The sequence below is a fragment of the Grus americana genome, chromosome 1 (genome assembly GCF_028858705.1).
Source record: "Grus americana isolate bGruAme1 chromosome 1, bGruAme1.mat, whole genome shotgun sequence".
Lineage (NCBI taxonomy): Eukaryota > Metazoa > Chordata > Aves > Gruiformes > Gruidae > Grus > Grus americana.
Genome location: NC_072852.1, coordinates 55,899,109 through 55,915,942, shown reverse-complemented (window position 1 = coordinate 55,915,942; position 16,834 = coordinate 55,899,109). Strand labels below are relative to the sequence as shown.

At 37.5% G+C, this 16,834-nt stretch overlaps 1 protein-coding gene across 4 annotated transcripts in view; it reads right to left on the bottom strand.

The window, feature by feature from the left end:
* The window catches only part of IFT56 (intraflagellar transport 56), a 48,057-nt gene that overhangs the window by 27,339 nt on the left and 3,884 nt on the right, over positions 1–16,834 (bottom strand). For all 4 annotated transcript variants that reach the window (XR_008575400.1, XM_054812694.1, XM_054812695.1 and 1 more), the window contains exons 4-9: positions 13,569–13,683; positions 5,897–5,946; positions 4,113–4,258; positions 2,683–2,854; positions 2,198–2,272; positions 891–993 (exon numbers count right to left, since the gene is read on the bottom strand). Coding sequence is in view for 3 of the 4 variants with exons in the window: in XM_054812694.1 (XP_054668669.1) it covers positions 891–993; positions 2,198–2,272; positions 2,683–2,854; positions 4,113–4,258; positions 5,897–5,946; positions 13,569–13,683 (661 nt within the window). In the remaining variant the exon portion in view is untranslated. The remainder of the gene's footprint in view (positions 1–890; positions 994–2,197; positions 2,273–2,682; positions 2,855–4,112; positions 4,259–5,896; positions 5,947–13,568; positions 13,684–16,834) is intronic.

The following is a 16,834-nucleotide window of genomic DNA, read 5'->3' as shown; positions in this document are numbered from 1 at the left end:
AGGTCGCTAACCGTTTCCCCTTGGATTGTGGGGGCTTCTTTCTGCCCCCATCTTACAACTCAGGGGACTGGGTACCCAGAGAACAACTGCTTTTAATATTAAAGACAGAGGCAAAGAAGGCATTAAGTACCTCAGCCTTTTCCTCATCCTTTATCACTATGGTTCTCCCTGGCATCCAATAAAGGATGGAGATTCTTCTTAGCCCTCCTTTTGTTGCTAATGTATTTATAGAAACATTTTTATTGTCTTTTATATTCAGTAGCCAGATTAAGTTCTACTTGGGCTTTGGCCCTTCTAGTTTTCTCCTTGCATAACCTCATGACATCCTTGTAGTCCTCCTGAGTTGCCTGCCCCTTCTTTCAAAGGCCATAAACTCCCCTTTATTTCCTGAGTTCCAGCCAAAGCTCTCTGTTCAGCCAGGCCAGTGGTCTTCCCCTCCAGCTCGTGGTGTATGGCCTGCTCCTGCGCCTTTAAGATTTCCTTGTTCACACTCACTTTGGCTTATATACTCTTTGTGCCATATTTACAGAAATAGCGGTCCTTGCCTTCATAGGACATACGCCTACCATTCTCACATATTCCAGCAGAGGAGAGGTCCTCTCACTACAAACATATAAATACCACCATCCCTAAAGCCATCTCCTGCAACCCAAGGAACCTCCAATACTCTGCTGAAGCAGATTTATTTGACTGCATACAATTAAAGCCTTTCTCTGCAAGCCATGGAAACTCTTACATCACTATTTTCCAGAGGAACAGAAAATGAAATAAATTACATTTTACTGCAAATATTAAAAATCCCAAAACATTTCATGGAATAGTCAGTTGAGATCAGATGAATGAATTATCATCCCTGAAGTTATGAAAAAGCCAGAGGAAGGTGTATTTACCTTGCCGGAGATAGTAAATGACAAGATTCAGTCTTGCCTCAGGAATAACATCAACCAGAGGAGGCAGAACCTGCAAAGCCCCTTCTCCTCCTCGGAACACCACCTGCAGAGAAAAGCAGCATATTGATAACTGTATCAAAATCTTGTCTATGATCTCTTAATTCAAGGAAATTAATCCTTAAATTCCTATATTAACAGTAGAAAAAGGTCAGTGGTACTGGCATTAGCATAATCTCTGCTTTAATATAACTATAGAATCACGACACGTGGAAATCTTTATTCTGAAGAATATAAAGTATTTAATCTATCAGTAAAGATTAACTTATTTCAGCTTTTAGCAGCTCAAAGCAGCGATACATTATATATCAAAGATTTTAAAGAATAATATGGTCTGAGACAAGAGTGAGGGGAACACATACAGAATTACAATTTGCTTATAATATATTCATATGGAAAAATTAGGCTAACAACTCTACATTTATTTAGAATGCCACAAGATCCTCAAATGATCAGGTGCAGTCAATTCTTCATACTTTGGTTTCACATAACAGTTCCTCCAACAAAATCTAACAAACTTATTCAATGTTGGCAAAAAGACCAGCATGCAAAATAAAGAATTACAAAAGTCCAGTTTGAAAGCAGTTTTAACTCGTGGGGAAAAAAGTGTTAGCTTCTTGTGACTGCTCTTGAAAAAATGACAAAGCAAGCAACTGCCCATCATTAAATAAGAGCAATCTACTGTTACTGGTTGTTCAGCAAAGTAATAACACTACTGCAGGGAAAATTAGTGACTGCAGGTGATTAGTGAATCTTTTACTGCAGAACACACAAGTATTTTGGCTTTTATCAGCATCTTCTTCCCTATGAACTCCTTGTTAAGTCCTTTTTGATGAAGACCATTTTCAGGAGTTATCTTAATTCCACTCGCATCTTTGTCATACTAAATAAGAGTTCAGGGCCATGTATTCTGACTTGTTTCTACAATGTCCTTACTGACTAAGCTCCACAAAGTATCTTGAAAAGGTATTCTTACAGGACATAAATTATTTTAATATGTCTTCGGGGGCAAAAGCAACAGCATTATTATTTTCTTGACACAGTCTCAAACTGACAGGGAAAAATTCCAAGAAAAAAAATACCCTTGACAGCACATTGATTATACAGGTAGGATTTCTGGAATGGGACTTATATGGCAGCAGAGATTCAACTGGGTCTGCAGTTCCCAAAATATTACATTTTATGAATCATCAAGAAAAGGTCTACAAATGAGTGCAGTTCATATCAAGTCTGAGAAATACATTACTCACCAGATTGTGCTTAATGAGCTCCTTGCCAAACTCAAAAGATGATGAGGCACTGTCTGTCAAGTTCTTGAGCTCTGCCTGGAATTATATATATTCCAAAATTTTAACATGAAAACAAAAAAAGTACATAAGCATAAATGAATAGAGCTTCACATGAACCCCAAAGCTGATAGAAAGACATCTCCAGCAGTGCTGGATCACTGGCAGATTTTTGCCTTCCCACTTCCACGTGATGATTTTAGCAATTGGATAATACATATAGACACAAGGTCAAAAGGGGACTGGGAAAACTGTAAGACCACTTTGCACACATGTGGACAGATGGCTTAATACCAGGGAAACTGAAATAGGTGACATTCCTAAGAGAAGGACACAATGACAAGATAAAGGCCATTATCAACATTACTGATTAAGACAGATAACAAGGAAAAGAAACCTATATGAAATCTTTAAAATATAGGTGAACTGAAGGGCTGTCCAATAGATACCTCTGCAGCCTTCCCATTGTAAAGTCGGAAATGGTTACAAGCCTTAAGGTTAAGAGCAATGGTGCTGTCAGGAACTTGCTGAAGATAAACAGCTAGTACTTCCTGTGATACATCATAGTAATCCAGTTTGTAATAGCATAGGGCCACATATACATTCAGAGCCAGGTATTCCCTGCAGGAAAGAGGATTAAAGAGAACATTTAAATCCCACCAGATAGTTATACTACAGAACATTAAAATCAGTGACAAAGCTTTCACATGTCTATACATCTTTTACAAGCACATCAAAACTGGAGTTTCTGAGAAATGCTTATTAGGTATGTTTAGAGCTCTAGTTTGTTAGGTAAGATTGCACAGATCCAGATCTACATTATTTTTTTCAATGGCAGCTACTGCAGCTTTAAATAATTACCTAAAAAACTGTTGGTTTGCAAATCTGGGAAATGGTGGCAACTTCACACTAAGGAAATGCACAGAACACGAGCATTCAGGATTTTCTATGTAATATGTGCAAAGACATTTAATATGTACATAAAACTTTGAAAATATTTTAATGGATCTTATTATCTTATTATCTTATACAAAGTACAATTATTTCAAAAAATCCTTGCCATTACAAGCTATCAAGCCAGAACTAGACACAGAAATAAGGGTATTTGTGGTAACAATAAATAAAAGGATAATTGTTATGAAGGTTACTCATTTAGCTTTGAGTGATTGCTTCTACAGAGGACTTGGAAGTTAAAATCTCTTCCCCAGGCATTACATGACATACTTAGATACATTATGACGGACTTCTCTGAAGCATTCAGGAGGAGATACTGCCAAAAGATAGCTACATATTCTGGGACACCAGTTTCTCTTTTATTAAACAATACTTCCAGCCACTTCAGTACTAAGAACTTGCAGAATATGATAGAAAAAAACATCAACAAGTATCATAGCAGGATAAATAGAAATGGAAAGAATTTTGGACTTAATGGAATGTAAGGAACTCTCTACCTAAAACCTAAGAACTGAACACTTCTTGGAAAGGCTAAGAGGTGAAGGAGAAGTCAGTAATCACAAGCAAGGGTCATCAGACTGGCCATCAGAGGGGGGAAAAGACAAAGCAGGTACATAACCATATGTAACATCATTTCAGAAGAAATAAGTAACAAAATAAAAAAATAAAGATCTCAGAATGAACTACATGAAAATATCACTAAAAGAAAGCAACAGAGAGAGGACTTCTTTTTAAACATGCATTTTTCAATAATGATTGGCAATGAACAAAATTGAGGGGGCTGCAAATTGTGCACATTTTGTGGTAGGAAAGGGACACAGTAATTGGGGGAAATTCCTACTTTCAGAAACCAAGCAGCTAAATGGAATTCAAACACCAACAGTATCAGAGACACTGCAATAAGGTTTAGAGTAGAGATGCCCACCGATTATCGAGAAGAATGCGTTTGTAGATATCAATAGCTTCTTGGTAATGGGACCGCATGTAGTGGATAGATGCCAAACTAAGCTGATCTTCTGTAATGTCTTGCAGATTCTGGTGAGAGCTCATCAGTTTCTTCTCATCACTGAACTGAAGAAGAGTGTGACACATTCTCAGAAGAATTCAGTAAGAAAAAAAGAAAAAAAAATTAAGTTAATTAGTTGGATTAGTTTTGTCCTTGCTGGCAAACAGCAGGTGATTCATATTGGAAAAACTCTGTTACTTTAAAGTTAATTTGACCAGTGGAGAAAGCCAAACATTAAAGAGACAGACCAGTTGAAACTAGATAAATGTGAGGCTAAAACTAAGTACGCATTTTCCTTTAAGGTGTGATTTAGTACATAATTATATGTCATATGCCTTGATGGATAAGAGGGGAAGAGATGAATTATTTCAGAAACAGAATTTTGCAAAACAAGATTTGACTGTTATTGTTCAAGCCAGCAGAAATTTTGCTGTTTGTAGATCCAAATCTTATTTCTCATGGATAGCAGAAAAACGTAAGACTTGCCAACAAAACAGCAGTAATTTTCAGAAGACTTCTTTACAGCACTAACAAATTCTCTTTCATCAACCCCTTAAAATTCCAGTTTTTTTAACTGAATGGTTTATTTTTAAAAGCTTTGCTATACAGCACATAACACACACAAGGATAAAAATAAGGAACAGAGTTAAACATATCCATTATATTTGTATTACAATAGTAAAATTGAGGCTATTCACCTAATCAGTCTACTCAAATCACTTATTCCAGTGCTTCCCTTTACTGATTTTGCTGATTCAACAGTAATTACAAATTTCTCTTACACACAAATTCTATGTTACATATTTTTGATTTATCTGCTCAGCTTTTGTCAAATCCTTTTTCCTTCCTCTGAGCCAGTCACAAAATGATACTCCAATACAAAGGCAAGAGAAGTTGCTTAACAGAACAGCAGTGGGCTTCATAGTTTCATAAACCTCATTATTTCCAAAAACTAACGAACTAGAAATTATTCAACTCCTCTTTATCACAGACATCTGTAAGCGTCAGTGTCACTACAAAAACGTTTTAAGATTTCTCTCTTAAACTTAACAGTTAAATAAAGAGAATCTGACATCAAAGCTAACATTCAGGATTTATACTTTCTTTCACACAAACCTCAGTCCCTTCAGCAGCACAGTACTTGTTAAGTATAAAACAGGATGGTACAAAACCAAATTTAAGGCAATAGAGTTATGTGTGGTAAGTGAAATAAGCATTTAATTTTTGTTGAAGTATATTTCACGCTATAAACAATATTACTTCTTGGATACTGAATGACTTAGGAGGATCAGTAATAGCATATATACTATTTTGCTCAAATTGCTAAGTATAAGACAGCTGCAAGTTAGGAAAATTTGGTACACTTCAAAGAAAAATAAAAATAGTGGCTTATAAATTTCTGTTTCTATTCAAGTCCTAGGTTCCTCATAATCAAAAATACCATCAGGTTCCTGTTGTACGACTTATGTGAAGTGAGTTGGTAAGACTTTCCTTAGATACATGCTGAGGGCATCTATTCTGAGATCATGTTTTCACACTTACTTTCTCCTCCACATTTGAATACAGTAGGGTGGTTGTGGAAAACGTTTGTTCTCCTGCCATCACAGGAGATTTAATTACTCTGCCAGGTTGCCAGCATGAATTACACATTACCCAATTGAAACAAAAACAAACAAAGCATGAGTGAAGAAAAGACATCATACCTTATGTGCCAGGTGAAAGAGTAAACGGTTCTGGAGACGACTCTTAGGTGCTGTAAGAAAAAAAATCAGTAAGTATCACTGCAGAGGACAACTCAGGGTGTCTCTTTTTATTTTTAACTCCTTTTCCCAATAGACATACATGCACCCATATTCTTTCATTAACTAGTCCAAGTACAGTTCTTTGCAGGTCATGCCCTGGGGCAGGTTCTACCAATTTTAGAGTGGTTGAAAGGCTTTCCTGCTTCCTATCTTCATTCCCTGCCCATTTCTTTTGAAATCCCTGTTGAAAATAACTTTTCATTGGCCTCTGCTTTCCATGAGCCTTAAAACTTTTATGAATTGCACCATCATTTGCCTGCAGGTCCTTCTGGATAGTTCTCTGTTTTTGCACAAGTGACACACAGCAGAGCATAGTATCTTACAAAATAAAAAGCAGCAACAGACAAACTCGTAATCAAGGCTCCTTCTATGATAAGTCATATTTAAAGTTGTGATTCATAATTCTTAGAATCTTGTCAACTTGCAGTGCATTGCAAAACCCATTACTGCTACCATTTTGTTGTGTATGCACATTATGTTACACTTAGTTCTAATATTTCTTCTGTCCGTAGGAACAAAAGGCACATGAAAGAATCCTGCAGTCAGAGCAGATAAGATTCAAACTAAGATATGATGAGAGATTTAAGGGAGACACCTCCCTTCTAGAGCCACTAAAGTTCATGAAATTTCTTGCTCTAGCAGGATTAGGAATTCCTTTTAACTCACTCCATATGACACAAATTATTAACTGTAGAGCTTTAAGTCACTAGAGAGAGCCTTGTGCTTCACCAAGAGCGACAAAGGTCCTCGTCCAACAGAGCTATTAATTTCTTTTGCAAGCAGTCTTCCAAAAAGCCTTCCCTTGTTTCCTGTATTTTCTTTAGCCTACTCAGTTAATGAGCACTTTCATTCTTGCTCAGACCAACCAGCTGACAACCTATGTTCCACAGAAAGGATGTACATGGAATCTTTACAAAAAGCAGAATTACTTTCTGTGTTTATGAGACCACAAAAAAGTGCAGAGTAAGCAAAGCAATGGCCTGTAACACAAGGCTATAATTCTTCTGACATCCTAAACCATGAAAGAGGGCTCAAACCACCAAAACCTCTCCCCTCCCCCCTCCAAGACTGAATTTTCTAATAATAAGTTAGATTTTTATTTTTTTAAAGCAATTTAGGGAGCTATTTCCAGATCTCTTACTCTTTCTCCACATAGTAAGAAAGCTTTGTACCACAGTGAACAATGCCAAAACCTAGGCCATTCTCATCAGGCTGGCAGCGTAAGGCTGTCCACCTACTTCTGATAGCTTGGGAGGGAGAAATAATTGCTGTGCCTATGTCGTTTAGCCATGTTCCTAGAAAAAGAGGACAGTGAACTGTATTTCTAAAGAATTGCTAGAACAGAGAAGTCCCAAAAGGCAAAGGTGGTACGAGAGAGTTCTCATAAAACCACAACATCTTGCGAGGTATTACTAACAGAGCATCAAGTTGTTAAGAAGCTAAACGGTCTTCAATCTAGGATATATGTGGGAATTCTCATTAGCCTAATTAATAAAGAGCAGAAAGTTTTTCTGTTCTGCAATCAATATTGTATAAGCAGCAGTAGTATAACTGACACGATAGTACATTCTAAAAATGACTTCATCATTGAGTTTGAGTACCTTAATTTAAATGTATGTTCAAAATGTTACCACACTATCATTGTCATTGCTGACAACTCCACACGTAGCCCAGCGTGAATTGATAGGTTTTAATATCAAAGTTTAGAAGGGTTCCACATGGACCCCACATGTGCTTTTGTGCGAAACTTCACCCAACCACAGCCACCCTTCACAATTCAAAACATTTGGTCATCAAAGACTCCAAAAATACAAGCAGGACAGATTGTGGGATTTACATTGAAAATAACATATTTTATAATCACAGCACTATGGGTAAAGACACCAATGTTCCATTTTGAGTAGGTTTTGTTTCTTTTTTTGAGTGGGTTTTAGCATGAATTTCACTGTGAAAATTGTGACTTGCAGGCAATACTCCCCTCAAGAATCTAAACCGAGGAATTCTTGTTTCACTCATCAACCAATGACTGCAGTGCTGCCCTTGCAAACCTGGCATCTGATCTGACATCAAAATTATTATTTACTTCTTGGCAAAAGCTGGAGGGTCAGTCCACATTATTTTACACCTAAAAACAGACAAAAGAAGAAACCCGAGTTCTGATGGTGTGCATGGATATATAGAGGGAGGAAAAAAAATGTCCTGCTTCATATGGTATTATACGATACTATCCTTTTGATATTCTTTAAAATAGGACACTTCTACTTAATGCCAGCCAGAGAAGGGGAGGGGCAAAACAACAACAACAAAATATAGTCCTGTTGATATAGTAAGCAGAACCATGGAAACATTTAATATCAGCAGTTTCTTTTCTCCCAGTGCCAAATGCAGGAAGACAAGGAAACAGATGAACAAGGTCGGAAGGTCAGATTAGTTTCCAGAAATAATTTCGTTACAAATATTGGATAAAGCTGTTGTCAATCACTGGAGCAGGAAGTAATACAACTGCTGCAGAGACAATGATTTTTAAAGGGATATCAGGCTTGCTCTTTTATTACTCTCTGCTCTACCAAATTTCATTGTCACTGATCTGTTAATGCCACAAGGAAGCACAATCTTCTTCTCCTGTCCTACTTTTCCAAGAAGATGACTGGGTTTTTGTTGTTTTTTTTGTTTGGTTGGGTGGGGTTTTTTTTGGTTTTGTGTTTTTTTTTTTTTTAAATCAGTACTAAGCAATCTAGGAATCATAACAAACATGACAATTCTGCATGGCAACAAACTGGACCCTGCTTCCAGATGCTGAAGACGTCACTGAGGTAGCTAGATAGCATGGATCTCTTTCCAGCTAGGAAACACACTGACATTCCTACGTTAGAATTTTTGGCATGATCAGTGCTGATATTCCAGGCACTGAAGTCATAGTTGACATTGATCTTAAAAGTGTTCTGTTTATTTTTATGTGCTGACACTGAACAGGCACCTAGCGAAGCATTTGTTAAAGTATAATAAACAGCTACAATAAGAGTGAAGACACTTATCTTCACTAGTTGTTGAACAAAAAGTTAAGCTCACTTGAAATGGGAGCTCAGACTCTTGGTGAGTTCCATATTGCTGCCACAGGCATTAAGAAGATAAGGAAATACAGTCATGGACAATCTGGCATTTGTGCCCTCTTGTAAAAGTGCAAGGCAATGCTGGTCACTCATCCAGCATTAACAAATCCCATCTAGCAAACATAATGCATATGCAATAGCAGCACTTCACACATTAACAGATGTAGAACACATCTTAAACATACATAGGCAGGAGCTGGTAGGAATGGAACTGTGCTGAGAAGGCTCCAGCCAGACAGCACAGAAAATAAGACCAGAGGAAACCTTATTCTCCTGTGCCTGAGAAACAAGGCCCTGCTCACCTGAATACAGTAGCTGAATGAAGCCCTCTGTGCCTCAGAACCACAGTCTCATTGGTGGAGGGGAAATGCAAGGGTATGGGAAAAATGGTTGGAAAAAACATGGTCCAACAGGGAGGTTCACACACACACTTGAATAGCTCAACTGTTCAGAGTTTTTTTTGAATGAAATTTACAGAGGACGTTGATTGAATTTTTCCCATTCCCAAAATACTTAAAAGCCAGTTCAACTATGCTCAGGTATTTGCAATACATTTCATTTCAGTCATGTCTAAGCACAGTAAGTTAAAGATCATCAAAACAAAAACCTATCAATTATTCCTGTTCTGTAGCTTCCACTATACTTCAAAAAGCAAAACAATAAATTAAGGTTCGTAGTTTTTAAATTTAAGTATGTATAAATTAATATTTTCACTTGTTCACTTTGAAAGTTCCATATATCAAACTCTGCTGGTTCAAAACTACAGCTAAAATGCAATGAAAATTAACTACTGTTCTCAAGAAACACAGTCCAGGCAGAAAGCAGATAATTTTGCATGTAGGTGAACATGCAGTCTATAGAAAAAGAAAACCCAGCAACTTTTCCATGCCCACTTGTAACTGCACATTTTCACTGGTGACAACTATCTGATACCTGGCAAACATTAGTATATGCATAAGCAAAAACGGTTTGGCAAATGTCATTGTTCTTACTAACCCATCTCTGTTCTGCTTTTATACAATATTGCTCCTTCCAGTATAGGCTGTGAAATGAGAAGTATCTCTGCTCAGCGAAACCACATGCAGATCTGACACATGCAGAGTTGTGAAGAAGTAAAAGTAATTACAAAGCTTTGCCCAAGAAAAATTAGAAGGGAGGAGAAAAAAAAAAAGAGGAGGAGAGAACTTTAATGACTGGTTTAGCAACACAACCCTGTCTGTGCATGAAGTTTAAATTTAATTGTAAAATTCTGTTTATCCTAAAAAGACTGTTTTTCATAACAGATTTAACTGCAGCCCCACTTATGTGCACATTATGTGGTTTAAGAAACACTGTTAGTTCTTGTGTTTTTCTTAATGCAGTGCTAGCCAACGGCTTCTGAGAGCACTGTACAGGCTTCTAAACACAAGGACCAGTTGCTAGGATCACCGTTCAAGTGTGCCAGGCTGAGTTTCTGGTACTTGTCCTTTGCAAGGCACAGGAACTGGGAAATACAATATGAGATTATTTGGTTTTATAATTTAAAAATTGTAAATTATTATTATTTAGTAAACCAAGATGAAGACTTTCAGCTTCATTATCCTAAGACTAGATGGGCTAGCATACCACATGGAAAACATATGTTCAGCCAATGTATGACAGCACAGATTCAAAAGGAGTAAACAAAGCATCACTGGGGAGCTCCACTATGGGACAACTATGAAACAACAGTAGCTGACTTGAAGTAACTCTACCTTCACTTCAGATTCAGGAACATTAGTAACTGTAATGTAAGGGGACAGCAGGGAAAAAGGAGAAGCCAGAAATATCTGAAAGGAATTTGGAAGAAAGCCTAGAGGAGATAAAGTGTAACTGTAATGAAAAACCTTCAAAGAAGAATTTTTCTTTATTGCCTTTTTGCTCTACTTCTTAGGTTATATTTGTAGTAATTCTGGTTTATGTGACTTTTGATATACAGATTTATTCTTTCCTGAGAGAATGTACCATGAACTTTTAATTAAGTAATGACAAGCTAAAAGAACACTTCACATCCATTATAAAATAAACATAAAACCTTGCTCCACAAGAGATTGTGGACTATATATCTTGTATGAAATGCAATAATTACCTCATGGCTTTTAATGCCAATTTCCTAATTTTTAAGGATCCTGCATATTTTTCCTCAGACAGTTAACAATTTTTTAAGCAACGGCAACAGTACATGGCAAGAAGGAACTGCTATTTGATTTCTAGATATTTACATGTTTGTGTGGAAAATCTCTTCCAGAAAGCTAGCTGACATTTATGTTCACTTTCACACAGAGATTCCATCACTGTAGAAATTTAGAATTATAGCTGAAAATAAATTATTTCTCCCTCATTTGTTTTAGCACTATGCTACTTTCAGGGGCTCAGCATAACTGCAGCAATAAACAGCAAGCAGTGTGCAAGAATTCAGGCAAAATAATCCCAAAATAGCAATGGTAAGCAGCCCAACACTAACACTATCTATCATTTTTTCAGCAGTATTCAATGCACTACTGGATAAATGGTGTTCTTCTAGAGACTTCACCTATTGTGTCTATATCCAATGAAATATTTTGCTTCTCTGGGATCTCTGCAAAACCACGCAAGAGATCACAAGATGTTATGACCTCAGCTGTCAATAACATATTGTGAACAGCCATCACCGATGCAATCCTAAGATGTTAAAAAAACCTAAAAGAGGATCTCTCTTGAGCGAAAATAAACTGGTTCAATCTCAATGCAAGAAAGACTGAAGTGATGGGAGTGGAAAGGGGAATATACAGCACTTGGAAGCCTGCAATGGAGAAAGGACAAGTGTTACAAATCTTCAGCTGTGACTACCTCTCCACCAACCTTAAGTAGCCAGAAATCATTGGTATTACAGTACTCACAACAAAGGTTTAGTACCTCACTATAAAAACTGGCATGCTGTCCTTCTTAAACAATTACATAAAATCAGGAACTGATATTACTAGTGCGAGCAGTCAGTTATTCTCTGTTCCTCCCTCAGCTATACTCCCTACATCTTACACTTCTTTCTTAATATTCCTGCCCTTTCCTCCAGCACCAAAGTATCACTAACCACAACCCCTACCCTGCCACTCACCATGCTACTACAAACTAATCTGAAGGGGCAGGAAAAAATTAACCTTCCCTCACTTCCAGCTCACAGTTAATAAAGATGAACGCCCAGCTGTGTATCTGTCATCTCTAGAATGGATTACTGTAAGTCCCATTATGTGAAGCTGATGACAATGACTCCAGCTGGTACAGGATGCAGCTGCTTGCTTCCTCCATGGTTTAGGTCAAAGTGACATCTCAGGCTCTATTGCCCAACTATTTTTAGATTCCAGTTCAAGTCCTAGATTGTAATCGCCAAAGCTCAAATTTGTGGTACAGTAAAGATTAAATTGTTTTCTGTGAACATTGGAAATTTACGCACCTCCTGAACAATACAGATCATAAAGTTCTGCATGAAACTTTTTACAGTTGCAAAAAACATTTCCTGTTGTGGGATTCAAGCTCAGCATGATCTTTTAGAGGATTTTAAAAGATACAAGAATCTAATTATTTCTAAAAATAGTACAAAACTGTCCTTTTTGAAGGCACTCCTCCACAATAGCAGAAAGTACACATTTATTTTCTCCGTACCCTATTTTCAACCCAAGACTAGAAGACTAAAGAAAGAAAGGAGAAAAAACATACTTCAATAAGAATTTTATCCTAAAAAAGCAAGAGTCAGAAGCTGACTGAGAACATCACTACTATTAATTCTACTTAGAAAGCACTGAGACAGTATGGTTATGGGAAACAATATAAAGTGTTGGGTAACAAAATTAAACTGCAGAAACATTTTTAGGCAGTAAAAATTATCTTAGAATCTAATTTCCATTCCTCCTCTTTTAATGATCCCATGCATGTTCAGATTAAAGTAGAACTGTAACAATGTGACTGCAGTGAACTCCATGCCTTGAAGAATCAGATACCTAATATCTGACTTATAAGGCAACAAGACCACCTACTAAGTCACTCAAATTACGTAAACAGAATTCTTGTCCACATCAGGGAGAATGCTGAAGTCTCTCAGATGCTTATTTTTTGACAATTTCACTAGCCTAATTAGCTTCATCTGCACTGGCCCAGAGACATGGAATCAGTCAAAAGAAATATAACTTTTTGCTGCTGGTCAGCATATGCTGGTTTTTGTATTTAGAAATTAATAAGAGAAATGATTTTCCAGATGCTTCTTTCAATTCCAGTTGCTCCACCTGCCCAAGGTTTATTAGGAAGCAAACTGCATCATAACTGTCCTGTTAAAACAAAACAACCCAAAACAAAAAAAAAAAAACTTTGCTCAAAAGTATCCTTTATTCCTATGAAAAAAAAAACCCCATTGAATACTTTCTCTGGAAATCACTTTAAGTGTTCCAGTTAACAAATAGTCCTTTCCATCTCACCTTTCAAGGCTGCTTGTTCAGCTTGTGTATACATCCCCAGAAAGAAGTACGTACAGGCAAGGTTCACCCAGACATCTGGATTACAATCTGGTTGTTTGGTTAAGGCCTCATATTCCTGTAACAGAAGAGAGGGTTGATTTTTTAAAAATGCATAATAGCACAGACTTGTATTAAATATCATTTTCTTCCACCATTTTACAATGTATTATCATTTGAGATCAAATGACTTATTCTCAAGTTCATTGCAGTTCATACAATGAAACTATTACATTTTAACCTAAGATACGTCCCTAGCTCTTTTTTGTTTACAGCAATGGAACAGACAATAGGGACAAGCAGCGCTATAAATCTTCACTGTAGGAGCATGAATTTTGTCAATACTGAAGTTATAAATATATATAAAGATATTTGTATTATATTTATTATAAATGCATTATTATTTATACTTATAAAAGATAAATATATCAAAGTTATAAAGGCATCAACAGAACCAACTTTTCTGATGCTTTCCCAACTTCTCCTCCAGTCAAAGCCTGGGAGCCATAAACACCAGGGAAATCTCTTTGTGAATACTTACAGGAGCAAGTGTTAAACGTGCTTTTATAAACCTGTAGGTAGTGTCTTAGTACAGATTAAAACAGTGGTCTCTGAAGTGGGGTGTACACACTCCAGTGGTTGTGCAAGACAATACCGCTGGGTGCAGGAAGAACATTTTTTGGTATCATAAATAACTAAAATAAATATATTAAAAATAGTATTTATTTCATCTTTATATCACCCTTTTTAATTTCTATTTTTGTGTATGTTTTATAATTATATAATAAATTAGTACATGTATAGAATTTATAAATATATATATGTATACCAGAGGAGCATGCTCTGTGATAGGGGCACATGATCAAAATTATTCGGAGACCACTACATTAAAATACAAGCCTACAAATTGGTATTGGGTAAATTCTAGATTTCCTAATAGATAAAGATACAATTATAGTAAATATTACTAAACTGTGCCTAACTTCACCATTTCCCATTTTAAGACTTACAGCCAACAGCTACAGAAAACCACTAGATACCATATTCTGATATTTCTTACACATCCACATTCATTATATATCCCTTAATACTGTCACATAAACTGCTTCATTTCTTGTTATTTGTGAAACAGTAAGAACTTAACAGATCAATCTTTCAATCTACTTTGCAGCTACCAAGCGGTGATATTCCTAAAGATAAACATCTTTGCTCTGCGTAACGATAGATACTAAAAACAGAGGCAGGGAGACATCTCAATGCCATTTTTTTTCCCTTTGTCAGGTTTCTATTAAATTACTAGGAAGGACCATCTTGGTGAAAGTGCCTCCTGCTGGTATTTCTGCTCTCCATCCAGCCATGCCCAACAGGCAGGGTCACGCAAGGTTCTCACAAGACCTGCTGAAAGAGTGCCATCCACATGCTCCCAATCACAATAAGCCTCTCATCCCTCCCAGCAACACAACCCCTTGTCAACTCTGTATTCTACCTCCAAACATGAATTGAAATTTCCCTCTGCTTAGGGAGAGTTTACCAGATTGGGCCACTATGGGTGGAAGACTTTGTACCTCTGGGGAAAAGGCACAGATGTATATATAGCACTAGATAAAACAAACCATGACCAAAGGACAGTGAATCCCAGGAACACAAACATGCTGACAACAACAAAGTTTATAGTTTGCAAGCATATTTATTTTTTTCCCCTGTTGCCCAGTGAAAGTAAACTGCACTCCTAATCCCAGAAGATACTGGCAAAGTATGTCCTTAAAAGCCAGCTCAGTCTTGCTAGTGCTTCAGGGACTAGCTGTCCTTCAAGAAGATTTTAAATAAATAAATAAATAAATAAAAGAAAAACATTTACATAGAGGCCAACCTTTCCTACTGAGGCCAGTTCAATCTTGACGTAGGCTTGTCACAGAGCTCTGAGAGACAGGCCACTGCTGTTTATTGGGACCATCTGGAATCTTTCAAAATCCGTTCAGATTAAATGCACCCAAAGGTCTCTTTCAGCTATGGCTTCAGGCAGATTAATTACAAAAGACAAAGTGCATAAACACAAGTCATGTTCCGGCTTGGCCGTTCAAAGCAAGCAATAAATAAAGAGTGCTCTAGCAGTACCAATGTGAATCTATGGAAACACAGTAAATAAAAATGAGGACTATTAGGGCTCCTTACCCTGTAGTTCTGGGCCATGAGCCCAGACTATGTGCTGTTGCCCCTTTCCTCACTAACAGACATTCAACATCAGTCTCTCAAAGACTGCTTCACAAGAGCTTTCCTCCCTCCTCTCCAAAAAACCAGCAAACCCAAACAAACTAAATACTCCAAAAGCTTTCCCAACAGTCAATCTGTGGCATATTTTTGCCAACCAGAAGCACAACAACTTCTTGCTATTTCACTCTCGTCCCTATTACAAAACGCATGTACTTTTCCTCAAAAGCAGGGTGTCAGGTTGATTGCCTACACCTACTGCCAAGGCTGAGGCCAGAAGGATTCTGGTCAGTGTCCTTATGACTTGTCTGGGTTCTCCAAGCCCATAAACACAGATCCTGAGGAGCCAATGAACAGGCCAACCTATAGGGCTGCCCCACAAGTGCTCAAAGGAGGTGTGGAGATACTCATTGTCACATGGCTGCAGTCATGATGCAGAAGCCTAGAAATCTTCCCCGAGCCAAAAATCCATCTTTTATTTTCTAGCTTCAGCTGTCAGGAACTGAAGCATACCTGTATTCTCACAGTTCCAGCACAAGTACTCAAGCAAGACCAGATACTGCTCACGGATGGACCATTACCCTAGTAGAGCCCTGTCACTTTCATGATTTACTATTTGAAATTATCCTGAGAAAAGTCAGCATAGGCAGGAGGACCCATCCAGTGAAGAGGTGAAATGGCTCCTGATTCTCTGCTAGGAGGGAGGTGGAAGATAGGAGAGACTGTTGGAATAGCTGGCTGTAGTTCATGAGATTTTGACAAAAACAACGCATTGAAGGCTCTGGCCCAGGGATCATGCTTTGCTCTCATGTGTACAGCTGATGGGTCATAACGGCACTACCATGTGTGACAGCTGTACCATGCCAGCACCCAGTGTGCTTAAGCCCGGTCAGAGGGTGCAGAGTGCAAATGTGAAACCTGTTTTTGAACCCAACCTAGCAGTACGCCTGCCCTTGCCAATTCCTCTCTTAAATTGTCAGTACCTCAAATATGTCTTATAACCTTCCCTTTCTTAGGCTCTG